This window comes from Molossus molossus, unplaced genomic scaffold, assembly GCF_014108415.1.
Source record: "Molossus molossus isolate mMolMol1 unplaced genomic scaffold, mMolMol1.p scaffold_m16_p_4, whole genome shotgun sequence".
Taxonomy (NCBI): Eukaryota; Metazoa; Chordata; class Mammalia; order Chiroptera; family Molossidae; genus Molossus; species Molossus molossus.
The window spans coordinates 79,161,357-79,177,036 of record NW_023425377.1 but is presented as its reverse complement, the minus strand read 5'-3'; the positions used below and the strand labels follow the sequence as shown (position 1 = coordinate 79,177,036).

At 54.2% G+C, this 15,680-nt stretch overlaps 2 protein-coding genes across 2 annotated transcripts; one reads left to right on the top strand and one right to left on the bottom strand.

Moving 5' to 3' along the window:
• Nucleotides 1-344: 344 nt before the first annotated feature.
• CUNH19orf71 (chromosome unknown C19orf71 homolog) lies at nt 345-4,227 on the top strand. Its single transcript, XM_036240822.1, has 4 exons — nt 345-600; nt 3,400-3,638; nt 3,719-3,844; nt 3,939-4,227. Exons 1-4 carry the CDS (start codon nt 518-520, stop codon nt 4,115-4,117), a joined length of 627 nt encoding a protein of 208 aa, XP_036096715.1. The 5' UTR covers nt 345-517; the 3' UTR covers nt 4,118-4,227.
• Nucleotides 4,228-4,644: 417 nt separating this feature from the next.
• On the bottom strand, nt 4,645-14,461 carry MFSD12 (major facilitator superfamily domain containing 12). Its single transcript, XM_036240823.1, has 10 exons — nt 14,164-14,461; nt 9,596-9,806; nt 7,720-7,858; nt 7,413-7,595; nt 6,789-6,881; nt 6,605-6,697; nt 5,995-6,165; nt 5,814-5,908; nt 4,762-4,892; nt 4,645-4,661 (listed from the first exon to the last, which is right to left on the bottom strand). Coding segments are annotated over exons 1-10 (1,416 nt in total). The 3' UTR covers nt 4,645-4,659.
• Between the last annotated feature and the right edge of the window lie 1,219 nt (nt 14,462-15,680).

Sequence of the window (15,680 nt, the reverse complement as noted above, 5' to 3'; positions counted from 1 at the left end):
GCATCATGCGTTCAAGGTCCATTTGCATTGTAGCAAGTGTCAATGCTTCACTCCTTTTCATGGCTGAGTAATATTCTAGCGTATGGATGGATCATGTTTTGTTTATTCAGTTGATGGGTATTTGGGTTGTTTCTACTTTCTGGTTGTGAATCATGCTGCTATGAACATCTGCAGGTTTTTGCTCAGATGTATTGGAAACATGAAGGACTGGATCGGGTTGGGTAAGAAGGGAGGGGTTGGGGACTGGCAGTCCGGCCTAAGCGTCAGAAGCTCCCTTTGGCTCAGAGACCCCTATGTGGGATGTGGGGAGGGGGCCGGGGAAGCTCTGAGCCCCAAGCCACCCAGATGTGGCCCCACCTCCTTCCTTCAGCCCCTCAGCTGGGGTGGGAGGGAGTGGCCTGGATGGGAGCCACGGTCACCAGCAGCATTGCCAGGACACAGAGGATGGCCTTTGTTGCTGTCAACAATGGCCTCACAGGACTTTTAGGCAAGAGCACCCAGGAACCCAGAGGCAGACATGCAGACCCTGAGGCAGGAGGCTCTCCAGCCCTATGTCCCCCAGGGGACCCTTGAAGAGGATTTCCCAGCACCTCTCTACAGGTGAGTGCCCACCCTATCTCTAGATACAGCCTCTCTGGGTCATGTGATGGGATTTGATTTAGCTTTTTCTGAGTGTCTAATTCATAAAAGACACCTTGGTGCTACACCCTCAATTGCTTCTTGCATCTCCCACCCACCTGCACCTGGGTTCCCTTCTCCCTGTCAGTGGTCAGAGCAAGGCCGGCTTGGAGACTGGCAGGGGTGTGGCTCACTGTGGGCATAACACACACACACACACACACACACACACACACAGCAAACTGAGAAAGTAAGTATCTAGGAGTTTTGTGGGAGTGCTGTTAACAGAACACCACACACTGGGCAGCTGAAAACACCAGAAATTTATTCTCTCCTAGTCCTGGAGGCCAGAAGTCCCAGATTAGGGTGTCAGTAAGGCTAGTTCTGAGACTGGGAAGGGAGAATCTGTTCCATTTTCTCCTAGGTTCTGGTAGTTTACTGGCAATTCTTGGTGTCCCTTGGCTTGCAGACACATCACCCCATCCTTGTTTCCATCATGTGATATCCTATGTGTGTCCAGATTGCCCTCTCCTTACAGACACCAGGGCCCACCCTACTCCACTATGACCTCATCTTAACGAATTCTATCTGCTAAGTCCCTATTTCAAAATAAGTTTATGTTCTGAGGTTCCAGATGACCATATTGTGAGGGACACTCAACCCAGTAGAGTACCCATTAGTAAGTGTTTTAATGTTATTACTCTGCAGCTGAAAAAAAAACAAAAAAATAGATGAGTGCCCTTTGTGCTACTCCATTTGCAAGAGAAAAAAATGATGTGAAACTGAGTGTAGCAAGTTCCCCATTTCTGTACTAGTAGGGACACATGCTCCTACTGCCTGCTTCTGGAAGGCGGAAGAAATCAAAGTGGCAGCTAGAGTAAGGGATACTCAACTGTTCATTGTATGTTACAGTAGAGTGGGTTTGTTTTTGTCAGTCCTCACCCAAGAATATTTTTCCATTGATTTTTTTTTTTAGATACAGTGGGAAGAAAGAAGGGAGGGAGAGAGAAACACTGATGTGAGAGAGACATTGATTGGTTGCCTCTATGAGTGGGGACCAGGGGTCAAACCTGCAACCCAGGAACATGCCCCTTGACCAGGAATCAAAACCATGACCCTTTGGTCCCCAGGATGATGCTCTAACCACCAAGTCAAACCAGCCAGAGTACATTAGAGTGTTTTAATTGCATTTTATAAACCATGTGCATTTTGGAGTTCAGAAATCTTGTTTCAAAAGGGTGGGGGCAGCCCAGCCACAGTGGCTCAGTGGTTGAGTGTTGACCCATGTACCAAGAGGTTGCCGGTTTGATTCCTGATCAGGGCACATGCCCAGGTTGTGGGCCTGATCCCCAGTGGGGTGCATGCAGGAGGCAGCCAATCGATGTTTCTCTCTCTCTGAAATCGAAGTTTTTAAAAGGGGGCATGGGGCACCCTAGGTGACCTTTAAATATCCCTTTGGGGGACAAATCCAGTCTGTAGCAGGTTCCTGAGTCTGAAGTTCCAGAACCGACCAGGCTCATCCCACCTTTTATGAGACATGCATTTCTAGTTTTGATGCTCCTGGAGTGAGAACTCAGCCAGGTTCTCTGTGCATGGTAGAGATAAAGCGTTTTGTCAGTGGCCCTGCTGGGACCATCTTGGGGCAGCCAGTCTCATTCATGGGTGATTTTCCAGAAGGGAGCTCATGTACATCTTTGTCTCTACGGCAATGGTGCTATTAGGATGCATTTCAGAAGGAATTGACATTTCAGGTTTCTGCTTAAGCAAGTTTACCTGCAGCTTCATGTAAACAGCTTTGGTTTTTTTTTCTGCTTTTCTTTTTTTTTAATTGTAGAGAGGAAGCGGGGAGAGAGAAACATTGATTTGCTGTTCCACTTATTTATGCATTAATTGGTTGATTCTTGTATGTGGCCTGACCAGGGATCAAATCCCCAACCTTATATAGGGACAACGCACTAACCAACGGACCTAGCAGGCCAGGACTCTGCTTTTGTTTTTATTTTAATGGCACTTCATTGAGGGTTTGCTTTTTTTAAAAATATGTTTTTATTGACTTTTTAGAGAGGGAGAGAGATAGAAACATCCATGTGAGAAAAACATAGATCGGTCGCCACCTGCACACCCGCTACTGGGGATCAAGCCTACAACCCAGGCATGTGCCCTGACCAGGAATCGAACCAGGACTTCTCAGTCCACAGGATGATGTGCAATGCACTGAACCACACCAGCTGGGCATAGTTTGTCCTTTCAATATAAGCTTGTCTTCACTCCCAGTTGGTCCCTGATGACTGGGTGGATGATGACACAAGGGTCATCCCCAGAGGGTCTTCCCAGGAACCTGAGCACCCCCACATGCTCTCTCTGGGATACTCAGTAAGCTGAGACCACTTCCTCCTCGTGTGCCTTCAGGCCAAAGGGCTTCCTAGAGGAAGGGCCTGTATATTTGGGAGGCTGGACAAGGATTTAGGACCCCAAGAGTGACCAGAGCTTTCACATCCCTGCTCCCTGGTGCCCCTTGGAGGGGAGGCAAGAAAAGGTGAAAGGTCTAGTGAGGGTCCTGGGGAGGATGTGGCAAAGAGGAGGGAACATCTCACTCCTCTGCCAGCCTGGGCAGGTGTGTCCAGTGCTGAAGGACACATGGCCAAGTGGAGATGGAGGAAGGCCTTCCACAGTGTGGGCCAGTGAAGTAAAAGACCCTTTCTAGAGATGGGCAAGCAGTGGCCCAGGAAGGGGCAGGGGACAGTCACAGTCTTAGCATCTGTCCCCTCCCCCCACCCTTAGTGATGACTACTTGTCCCTGGAGGGGCCCTGCTGGGCACCAGCCATCAAACAGGCAGTTCGATGGAAGTACACACCCATGGGACGTGACTCAGCCGGCCAGCTGTGGTACACCGGCCTAACCAACTCGGACTCCCGTGAAGCCTGGTACATGCTCCCAAGGGCCCTGGACAGCCCCTACCGAGAGGCTTATGCCCTCTGGCATGGATGCTACAGCCACCGGAAGCACAGCATGCCCTCAGGTGAGTGCCTGGCCACCCCAGGCCAGCCCCAAGGGGAGGGTAAGGGCCAGAGATTACTTTCTCCTCCACTCTCCCTGCAGCCTACACCCAGCACCTCCAGGAGACCGCCTGGTATGACCCTATCATGCCCACCCAGTACAAGGCCCCCAGCACTCGGTGGGGAACCATGCTGTGGAAAGACAGACCCATCTGGGGCAAGGAATATGGTGAGGCTGGCATCACAGGGGCCAAGGGGTGGGGGTAAAACTGCCTGGATCCAGGAAGTTGAAGCCAGGAGGTGACCTGGGTCCTACCTCACAGTGGTCAACAGGCACCAATACGGAGTGGAACCACTGGGGCAGCTGTCAGACTACGTGCCCTACCTGTCAGCACCGCAGCGTCCGCGCTACACAGCCCAGAACTACAGGCAGTGGGACCTGGAACCCTACTGCCCATCTACTGGCCAGCAGTCCCAACCCATCTACATGCCCACTGTCTGATAAAGACCATCCCTTTTTGGGGACACCGTGCCTTTCCTCAGGTGTCTGTCCACATCTGGGGACTGGCGCACTGGTAGGTCAGGTAAAGGGACTTACCAGCCAAGACCCCAGCAACCAGAACAGGGGCCAAGCAGGCACCCTGCTGCCCTCCCCATCCCAGGCCCAGGCAGACAGCCGAGGCCAGTCCTCACAGTGAGCGGCTCTTTATTCACTGTCAGCAGCACCCTGGAGACCTCAGCTGGGCCAGAGGTGAGGTGGAGCTGGGGCTGAGCTTGAGGCAGCCCCTGGGCCCCAGACCCTTCGCATCCTGCCCTCATGCAACATAGCGAGGGCACCCCAAGTTATTCATTAGAGTTAGGCTTAGGCACCCGCAAACCCATGAAGACCCATGAGCCCGATACCAGAGGGCCTAGCTATGTGCCTCGCCCAGCGGAGATGAGCTGATGGGGTCCAGCCATCCTGTCCTCACACACCATCCCTGCAGCCAGGCAAGGAAGGGGAGAGGGTGGGGACCTGAGGAGCAGGGCTTAGGCTCCAGGAGCTCCTGCAAGAGAGGGGTAGGGGTGGGGTTAGTGAACATAGGGCCTGCCCAGCCCTCCCACCCAAGGTCAGGTTGGGAATGAAGCAGGGTGTCTACAACTCACAGCTCCGCAGGCGGATGGGCCAGATGAGGAGACTGCATAGAAAGAGGGTGGCGGCCACGCCTACGCCGCCTGTCACAGCCACCATCACCCAGTGGTAGAAGCCTACACAGGCCCCACAGCAGAGCTCTGAGCTGGGGTAGGAGGAGAATAACAGGTGAGCTGACATTTGTGGGGAACCTCCAGTCTCAGCCTGGACCTCCCACCTCAGCTTTGGGCAGCCCCATCTTTCTCAGAACTCAGACCAGAACTTGGGGGTCACTCTCGACCCGCTTTTTTCAAGCTATGCCTTCAAAGTCTATCCTGATTCTGCTCACTGCTCTCCCCTCCTCTACCTCCACCTGGACCAGTGTAGATGCCTCTGCCCTGGTCCCCAGGCTCCAGCCCTCACCTTCCAGAGGCAGCCACGAGAGGGCGCCTTTGAACATCTGAGTCAGGCCTCCCCTCCTGTGCCCACAGCCTTCCAGGGCTTTCAAGTCCTCTACAAGGCTCTGCATGACTTGCCTCCAACCTCTCCCCACTCTCTCTCCCCTTCCTTCACTCTGCTCCAGCTACATGGGTCTCCACGGTTGTCTTCCAACACACCAGGCCTGGTCCTGCCCCAGAGCCTTTGCACTGGCTATTCCTCCCCATTTGCCCAGAACTCACATACCCACCAGGTCTCAAGACCAATGTCACTTCCCCAAGTAAGTCCTCCCTGACCCCCTGTACCAATCCGGCCTCCTGTGGTGTGTCTCACACCCCTAGCCACTGGTCTAGATCACACATTTTTTCCTGTGATTAACATGGCTAGTATTTCCCCCAACTCTATGACAACAAAGGACCAGGCTGGTTCTGGTTCCCAGATCCTGGGCTTCTATAAGGTGAGAAATTGGTGATTTAGAATCATCCAGGTCTGAAACCCCAGGTTCTGAGGGTCTGAGTGACAGAGTCTGGCTCCCCTGTAACACTGCCTCCTCACATTCCCCCAATACCCTAGACCTGAACAGCACCCGGCACATAGCACACACTCAGTATGCTCTTGTTAAATGTGCTAACAAATGAGTCACACTCACGAACATGGGTACAGGCTCTGGATGATCATGACTGCCAGTCCATTGGCTACCTTATCCGAGAAGCTCATGGCACCATACACAAAGGCTCCGCTGTGCTGGGGGGTGGACACAGACGGGGATCAGCACCCATGGCCTGGGCCCTGGGCCCCAACCCCCACCCGGCCCTGCCCACCAGCCCTACCGTGTGGGGGCCAATGAGGTCGGCTGTCATGGCCAGTGAGGTGACAAGGATGGTGGCACAGCCCGTGCCCAGCAGCACAGCTGCCGCATACACAGCCACACCCAGCCCATCTGCCAGTGCCACCCAGGCTGCAAAGACCAGGATCACCAGGAGGCCCACAAAGTAAGTCATCTGCAGGGGAAACCAGCATCAGGCCCACCTCACTGTGCAGCTTCTAGCCTGGCGCTTGTCCTCCCTGGTCTTTAATCCACCACTACTCCCAACCCCAACCCTAAGGAGCCCCTAGCTCTGACCTCACCTGAGAGCTGACATTCGAGAGACTTACATCTTAAGTGCAAATCAATTAAAATGAAACATTCAGTTCTTCAGTCATGCCTGCCACATTTCAAGTACTTAACAGCCATCCTGACTGACACATTGGTCAGCACAGAAATTTCTAGAGCTCTGCAGCCCCAAGATACTCAGGGGTTCTAGAACATGGGTTTGAGACATGGGGCACCTACAAGGTATGGAGGCTGAGGTACGGAATCACCTGGGTTCTGTACATCTAGTTCTAAGGGTTGTTATCTGTGGTGTCCCCCCACTGTCCCCCAGCAACCCACACACTCACATTCCTCCCGATCCACTTGTTGACTGGGTTCATGAGGAAGGAGGAGAAGAAGCCGCTGAGATACATCACCAGCGGGATGGTGGCAATGAATTTCTGTTGGGGCAGAGTGGATATGGGTGTTTCAGGTGGGGCTCCTTGGACTCAGGACCCACCCCACGGCCCTGGCCCACCCTACCTAGCTCACCTTAGGCAGGTTGAGGGAGTAGGTGAGGTACATGGCCATGTACGTCTGGGACAGGTTCACGATGAGCCTTGTGCTCATGTACAGCAAGCCCACCTATGGGCAGAAAGAGGGACTGGTTCAGGGGTTAGAAGGCCCTTTTCCACTCCTACCAGCAGGGGACACTGAGGGCCTAGCTGCAGCTCTCACTTGACCCTTTATTAATGACCATAGCTGGTCAGGTAGAGAAGAGAGTAGTAATTGATAAGGAATTTCTGCCCTGCCTGTGAAATGAGCTGTTTGCTCATCTATTTTTTTTTTTAACATTTTTTATTTTATTTTTTTCCTTTATTGATTTTAGAAAGAGAGGAAGTGAGAGAGGGAGAGAGATAGAAACACCGATGAGAGAGAACATTGATTGGTCATCTCCTGCATGTCCTCCACTGGGGATTTGGCCCACAAGCTGGGCAGGTGTCCTAATTGGGAATCGAACCAGCAACCTCTGGGTGCATGGGGTAACACTCAACCGCTGAGCTACACCGGCCGGACTGTTTGTTCACTTATTAACCATCCTGCCTGCAGCTCCAGAGTAAGGGCCAGGTGGGAGACAGGCATCCACTCCAGCATGCTCTGTCCCCCCCGACATACCTGGTAAAAGGATGGCTGCCGAAGCCAGTGTTTCCAGAGCAGCAACGGGCGGGCCGTGGTGGGGGCCAACAAAGGACTGTGTTCATCTGGCTCCTCCACCAGCTGCCTGCGCCCCTCCCTGGTGCCCAGGTGGAACAGCAGTGAGAAGATGGCTCCAATGCCCACCACCAATAGGGAGAGGTTCTGGGGATCCAGCAGAAGAGGTGTTAGCAGTGGCTCTTATGGCCCAAACCTCAAGTTCAGGGCCTGAGGGGATGACCCATCCTGCCAGCAGCATCCTTACCCCCCCACCCCAGCCCCAGCTCACCCGAAACACTGGCACATCTTGGACCCCCAGCTGGTCACTGATATCCTGGGTGGGCCCCATGTGCAGAGAGGCCTGCAGGTGGAGCAGGAGCCAGGCGGCACCATAGACAGTGATGTTGGCAACCACAGTGAAGGCATACCTGGAGGGGACAGATGAGGCCTTAGCGTGACAGCCCTGGAAACCACATGGCCACTTTCTCCCTTGCAGCCACACAGTGAGAGCTGTTTGTGGCATCTGGGGAACCTCTGGCCGAGGGTGATTTCAGCCACCAAATCTTGGGTGGCCCCAGGGAAGCCCCTGATGGCCCCAGCTTAACCAGCCTATACATTATCTGATGATTTACAACTAACCCTCAACCACCATGATGGGGGCTGGGATACAGAGACTCAGTAAGTAGGGCCCAAAGTCAGGGCTGCAACCAAAGTCTGAGAACCCAAGATGCTCAGAAACCAGGGTTCTGGAATTCTTGGCACCAAAATCCTGGGCTTCAGCAGGGCAAGGTCTAGAATCGTCTGGGTCTGCTCCTGCCTGCAGCCCAGGAGAGATGTCCCCCCAGGGCAGCAGTTCTCAACCTGTGGGTCGCACCCTTTGGGGGTCGAACGACCCTTTCACAGGGGTCGCCTAAGACATAACAGTAGCAAAATTACTGTTATGAAGTAGCAACAAAAATAATTTTATGGTTGGGGGTCACCACAACATGAACTGTATTAAAGGGCCGTGGCATTAGGAAGGTTGAAAACCACTGCTCCAGGGGCTGGGAAGGGGCAACCTCTGGATCTCACCAGTTCTGTTTCCCTTTCTAAAAGTGAGAACAAGCCTGGCAGCTGTGGCTCAGTGGTTGAGCCTTGATCCACGTACCAAGAAGTCCCTGGTTTCGATTCCTGGTCAGGGCACATGCCCAGGTTGTGGGCCCAATCCCCAGTGAGGGGCATGTAGAAGGCAGCCAATCCATGTTCTTTCTCATCGATGTCTCTCTCTCCCTCTCCCTTCCTCTCTCTAAAATCAATAAAGGAAAAAAATTTTTTAAATAAATAAAGAACTAGACTACTCCCAGGGGTCACAGTGAAGATGACACAAGGTTGGCAATAAAGCACTTGCAGGTAGAAAGCGCGCAAGAGCTTGACCTGGCCTAGCCTGTCCCCTAACATCTGGGGCCCTCGGGGGCCTGGGCATTGAGCAACCCGTCATTAGTGCCTGCAGCTCTTGGTCATAAAGGGGAACTTAGTCAAAGGCAGGGGTGGGGAGGAGACCAGACTGGGGCCAAACAGGCTGAGTTGGCGACAGGGAAGACTCTCAACAAAGACGCTACCCCAGCCTGGCCAGTGTGGCTCAGTGGATTGGTGTCATCCCACGGACTGAGAGGTCCCAGTTTGATTCTTAGGGCACATGCCCAGGATGTGGGCTTGATCCCCAGTAGGGGACATGCAGGAGATAGCTCATCAGTGTTTCCCTCTCACATCAATGTTTCTCTCTCTCTCTAAAAATCAACTGAAAGAAAGAAAGAAAAAATGAATTCTGCCACCAACTACATGAGCAGGGTAGAGGGACCCCAAGTCTCAGATGAGGGCAGCCCTAGCCAACACCTTGATTGAAGTCTTGAGACAGACACTGAAACACAAAACCCAGCTAAGCTGAGACAGCCTCTTAACTCATAAAAACCATGACATGATAAGTGCATGCTGTTTGAAGCTGCTTTGTGGTCATTCGTTATGCAAACAGCAGCAGGTGACTGGCATACTGTGTTACAGATGTATACACAGGGGCTGAGAGTCCCAGAGCAACATAGGCAGAGACCATGCAGAGGGTGTGGCCCTGGGTCTCCTGTCCTCACCTGCTGAGCATGTGCCCTCCCAACCCTGCCCCACCAAGGTGGTACCTGAGAGCCGTGAGCTCCACCTTCTCATGGTCATTGGTGATGAGCTCGGGGATGAGGCTGAGGTGGGCAATCTGTGTAGCAGCCCAGCCAAACTGGAAGATGACAATAAAGGGCCCGTAGTAGAGCAGGGCGGCCCACTCAGGTGTGGTTGCCCCACAGCCCAGGCAGGGACTGAAGATGAAGGGGAAGGAGAGCAGGACGCAGGTGGTGCCTGTGGATGGGCAGAGCAGAAGGTCACATCGCCAGACCTTCCCAACAGTGGCCCAGGGCTCCCTGGGGTGTGACCAGGTGGGAACAAAATTAGACACAGAAAAGGCTAGAGACTCTCCCAAAATCACACAGTGGGGTGTGTGGGATAAGCATCCCAGGGCACCCCAGGCTTATGGCCCCTGTGACAAATGGGGAAACTGAGAAAGATGGATTTGGGGTCCCCCAGAAGTCACACAGCCAAACAGGACAGAGGGGCCAGGCCTCTACCCACCAATTCAATCTATTTGCTCCTTTTTTTCCAGTGGAGACACAGGGTATGCGGATGTGGTCTTGAGATCACACGCTGTAACAAGTGAGCAGGCAGGACCCCGACATATGACTAGGTCATAAGAGGGAGCAAGAATGGGGTTTCCCCATGCCAGTCCAGGGTTCCCTGGGGTTGCCCCGATGACATGTGGGGAAACTGAAGCACAGAGCACCTGAGGTCACAAAGGAGGTTGAAAGAATGCTGTAGGGTCTTCTGGAAAACCACCCACTACAGACATACCATTTATACCCACAACTTCCCATTCCTGTCTTGCCAGGGAGCAAGCCTTTTCCTCCCCAGCTCCTATCAAGGATCCTGTAGGCCACCAGGAGTCAGGAGGCCAGATAATGCTGAACCCTGTCCTCCACAAGAGCCAGAGTCCCCATCAGCTCACAAGAGGACCTCTCCCTAGTAAATATTCCAATATCTCAGAACAAGCCCAAGTCCCCCTGAGGCCCACAAGGCCCTGTACAACCTGCCCCCGTCCCCTCCCTGCCCACACATTCTCCTCCTCTTCTATGCTTTGCTCACTCTACTCCACCCATATAGGGCTCCTTGCTGTTCCTCCAACACACCAGGCATGGTCCTGCCTCAGGACCTTTGCACATGCTGTGCCCTCTGCCTGGAATGCTCTTCTTTTAATCTCTCAGGACTCAACTCAAATGCCAACTCCTCAAAGAAGCCCTCCCTGACCAGCTCAGTCACCAACAGTCCCCTCAACACACTCTGGTTTGGACCTTGCTTTCTTTTCCTCTCACCCCTCAGCACACTCAGGAATTCTTTTGTCTGTTTGCTTGTTTCCTGCTTGCCTATCCCACCAGACTGTGGGCCCTGTTGGGGTGGGTCCCAAGTCTGTCTAAGTCACTTTTCCTCCCATCCCTGTGCATGGACGGAGTCTGGCAGCTGGACTTCCTTCTTCCCCCAGGCTCCAGAGATGACCTCATCCCCAGACCTTGGGCATCTCCCCATTTAGGAAATGAAACCAAAACCAGTCTCTTTCTCTGGAACTGGGAGGGACATCCTGGGCAAATTCAGGTCAGGCACCAATTGCAAACTCTGGTCAGAAGAATGTGCCGCCCTGAGTGGACTCCATCCTGCTTCTGCCCAGGCCAGTTAACCATTGTCAGAACTAGCTGCCTGGCTGGGAGACCTTGGCCATGTGACTTTGCATCTAGGGGCCTCAGTTTCCAGAAAATGGAAAACCTGCTTCCTAAGGGAGATGTGAGAATTGAGAGTTAATATGTGAAAGTGGGAGCTCCTACTACACCTCAGCATCTTCAAAGCCATGATATTTCACACCTTTGCACAAACCCTTTCAACTACTTGGAATGTACCCCCTCATGCACATACACACACTCCTATTTACCCCTCATTACCCAAAGGCAATGTCCTGTCTGCTAGAGCTCTGCTTCTTTCTTAGAAAGCCCAGTCCATGGACCTACCGCAGTCTGGACCCCCACAGGAGTGTCCATGTCTAGCTTTGACGGTCCTCTCTAGGCTAGAGTGGGAAGTTGGGAGGGCTTGTTAAAGGAAAGAGTGAGTTCACCACCACCTCCACAGACTCAGGGAAAAATAGAGAAGTGGGCACGGTTGCCAGGGTGACCTTCGCTCAAGTCACCTTATCAGGCATTACGAGGGGCCACGCCAGCTTCCTCTCCCCACAGATCCTCCACCTAAAGATGGGAAAAGGGTACAGGTAGAGACCTCGGTGTCTGGTGGGGGTACCCATTCCCCAGGCCTATTTTGCATAAACACAAACCCTTCATTTTTAAAATTTATTTATTTTTATTTTTTATTTTTTTATCCTCACCTGAGAACATTTTTTGATATTTTGTTCAGATAGAGTGGGAAGGAGAGAGAGAGAGAGAAACATCTACATAAAAGGAACACATCAAGTGGTCGCCACCCATACGACCCCCAACCAGGGCCGGGGACAAACTGCAACCGAGGCATGTGCCCTTATCGAGAACCGAACCCAGGTCTCTCGGGACCGCGGGCCGATGCTTTAACCACTGAGCCAAACTGGCCAGGGCCAAACCTTTCATTTTTTAAAAATATGTTTTTATTGATTCAGAGAGAGGGAGAGGAAGAGGGAGAAAGAGAGAGAAACGTCAATGAGCACCGATTGGCTGCCTCCTGCACGCCTCTTCTGGGCATGTGCCCCGACTGAGAATCAAACCTGTGACCTCTCGGTCCATGGGTCAATGCTCAACCACTGAGTCACACTGGCTGGGCCTTTGGTTCTTTATTTACAAAAGCATCTTCAGCCCTGGCCGGTTGCTCAGTGGTTAGAGCGTCAGCACTCAGACCAAAGAATCACGGGTTCCATTCCCAGTCAAGGGCACATACCTCAGTTGCAGTTTCAATTCCTGGCCCCAGTCGGGGTCATCTGGGAGGCAACCAATTGATGTGGCTCTCTCTCATCGACGTTTCTCTCTCTCTCTCCCTCCCTCCCTCATACTCTATTAAAAGTGTCTCCAGCCCCCCTATCCCCCACTTCTGCAGAGGGAATCAGTTCTTTCTGGGGTCAGGTGAGACCCTCACTGAGCCCTAGGCCTCCCACCTATGAAAGGAGCAGAGTAAGGCCTGGAGGCTCCGAGCTGGTAACAGGTCCCACTTCAGGTACTTTGCACATGCAGTGCCCTCTTCCAGGGCTACCTTCCCAGCACAAGTTCCATCTCCTTGGAAAAGTCTCCCCTAAAATGAGCCCTCCCCCCCACCCCACAAATCTCTCTACCTTGTTTGCATGTCAGTGAGTTGACCCTACTATTACAAACAAAGCTGCCTTTGAGACTCTGGGGTCAGCTCTGCAAGCAAACCCAACATCACCCAAAAGAGGGACACCTCAAATGTCCATTTTCAAATGATACAATCACTAGTCTGATTGCCCTGCAGTCTAAAGTGGTCCGAGAACAGCCAGGGCAACCTCAGACCTGACAAACCTGAATGAAATCCAGCCACAAGATGTGGCCACAGTAATGCCAGCCACCCTCAGGTCACTCGGAGATCTGCTGCACCTTGTGAAAATGTCACTCACAGGGGCCTGGGGCAAATCACTGTCTCCCCCATCATTGTTCCCAAGGACAAGAAGAAACCGATAACCCCCTCCTGCCTTCTAGAAACCTGCTGCCCAGAACTCCCCGAGTGGTAGGATTCCTAGCCCTGCCCCCTGAAATGCCCGGTGGACCCACAACGCCAGGATGTAGTGGGCACCCGTGCCAGGGGAGAAATAGCAGGGCAAGTGCCCAGGGCTAATCTCAAAGCTCAGGGCCTGGGTGGATAGAGAAGGGACACATGGAAGCTGGCCTTATCATCAGTACACACAGGGCAGGGCACCCCAACCCTCAGACCTGCCACCTACCCTCCTCAACAGCCCTCCAGGAGGGCAAAGGCCCCATACCAGAGGGTGACCCCATTACCTGCCCTGCAGACCCCATCTCCATTAGTCAGGCACAGACCCCTGACCCTTCTGTCTCACCCACTCCCACCTCTCAGCTGCCAGGGCAGCTCCCCCAAAACATCCAAGCCCCGGGTTACTTGAGATGGGGGAGGGAATGGACAGAGAGCACTGGGGAAATGGACAGACAGAGGGCTCCAGACAGTCTGACCCTCACTCAGACCGAGTTGTCCTGGTGGTCACCCAGAGAGAGAGATGGAGAGGTCAAACCATACTAGCCAGATTGACAGAGGAAGTGCTGGGCAGTCAGACCCAACTTGAAGATGGTTCAGGAAGCCCCCAGGGGTCAGACAATGAGAAGCGACTCTGGAGGGTCATACCAACAGTCAGATGAAGGGGGCCTGGCGGGTCAGACAGCAGCCATGAGGCTGACAGAGCAGGGAGGCTCAGGACATGGTGCGGACAGAGGAGGCGGCTCAGGTCATGTGACTGACAACGCGGACAGGTTCAGGCCTTGGGACAGAGAGACAGAGCAGGGCAGGGCAGTTAAGCAGAGAGGCTGGCTCAGGCCCTGGTGCAGACACAGAGGGGAGGCTCAGGCCACCGGGGGCAGTGGACAGGCAGATGAATGAGGGAGGGTCGGCCGCGACTTACCAACCAGGTGCCAGGCCTTGCGAGGCCCGCAGCGGGCGCAGCGGCCAGCGGCGCGGTCGGTCTCGTAGCCCACGAGGGGCGTGCAGAGGCCATCGGCCACCTGGCCGAGCAGCAGCAGCAGGCCGGCGCCCCGCGAGCTGTAGGCGCGCACCGAGTGCAGGTAGAGCAGCAGGTAGGTGAACCACATGGACGCGCACAGGTCGTTGAGGAAGTGGCCCACGGCGTAGCTCAGCCGCGCCACCAGCGACAGCGGCCGCGGGGGCGCCCCAGCTCCGGCCGCCGGGGGCCCCGGACCCATGGCGGGGCTCCGAGCTCGGGCTGGGCCGTCGGGTGCGCCACAAGCGGGGCCCTGGACCCGACCGCGGGAAACCCTCTCTCCCCGACACCTACTGCATCCACCCGTCTGCCCCGCTGAGCGCGCCTGGGGCGGCGGAGCCGGTGGACCCGAGACTGCGGTCCGGGCGGGGCGGAGCATCCCGGGAGCAGCGGTCTCCTCCGCCAATCGGGGCCGCATACCGGGTCTGGAGAGCCAATAATTAGGGAGACGGGCGTGGTCTCGAGGTTAGCTCCGCCTACACACCCGGCGCCGACGGAGCCGCGTGGTCCTAGTGCTCTACAATCGCTGGGTTTGTGGGACCCCTCAGCTCGGAAGTTGGGGGTGATGCAAGGGTCGCCCCCACCCAGACTCCAGCTGCCAGGTCCGTGCTACACCAACCTGCCCACAACTGTACCAGGCCTAATGTGAACTGGGGAGAACGGGGTGGACTGGGGCGTGTGTTGAGGGGAGGTCTGACACCCAGATCACCTCTCCACGGGGTCCGGTGACTTCCCGGCCGGGAGACACCCATTTGAACGCGGAGAGGACGCATTAGTTCTAATTAATTAGTTATTAAGGATAATAATGGGGATAAGCATCATAATAACACCAGCTGGCATTTAATGAGCGCCGACTGTGCCAAGCACCCCACGTGGATTTACTCATCCCAGCTGGGCGAGGGCGGAGCAAGTCTCTCCTATTTCACCTGCCAGAAACACGCCCAAATAACAGACAGGGTGTTCAGGGGCACACAGTGCTCACCTGACAGCGGGAGTCAGGTGCATGCATTCGGGAGGCCAGGGCTCTGGACCCCTCCCCACCCTGTCCTCCCAGACTTGGTCACCACACGAGCGGTTTCAAGTCCCAACAAACGTTGGCTGTAGTTCCCCCCCGCCCCTGTTGCCCTGGCCTCCAGGCCTCCTCCAGCAGTGGTTTTAAACCTGCATGGCCAAAATCATGGGGTCCAGAGCAGGCCTCTTAACTTCGTGGGTCCTCAGTCCCCCCAGCTGTAGAACGAGTATCTTAAAAGTGATAGAAGGGGCGGGGACGGGAGCGGGGAGGAGAGTGTCAATGGGGGAAGGAGGGTGTCATTGGGGGGGAAAGGAGAAACATCTGTAACAAAAATTAATTAATTAATTAATTTTTAAAAAAGTGATAGAAGTTTCAGCTCTTAGTATGCCCAGCCAGAAAGCCTTCTCAG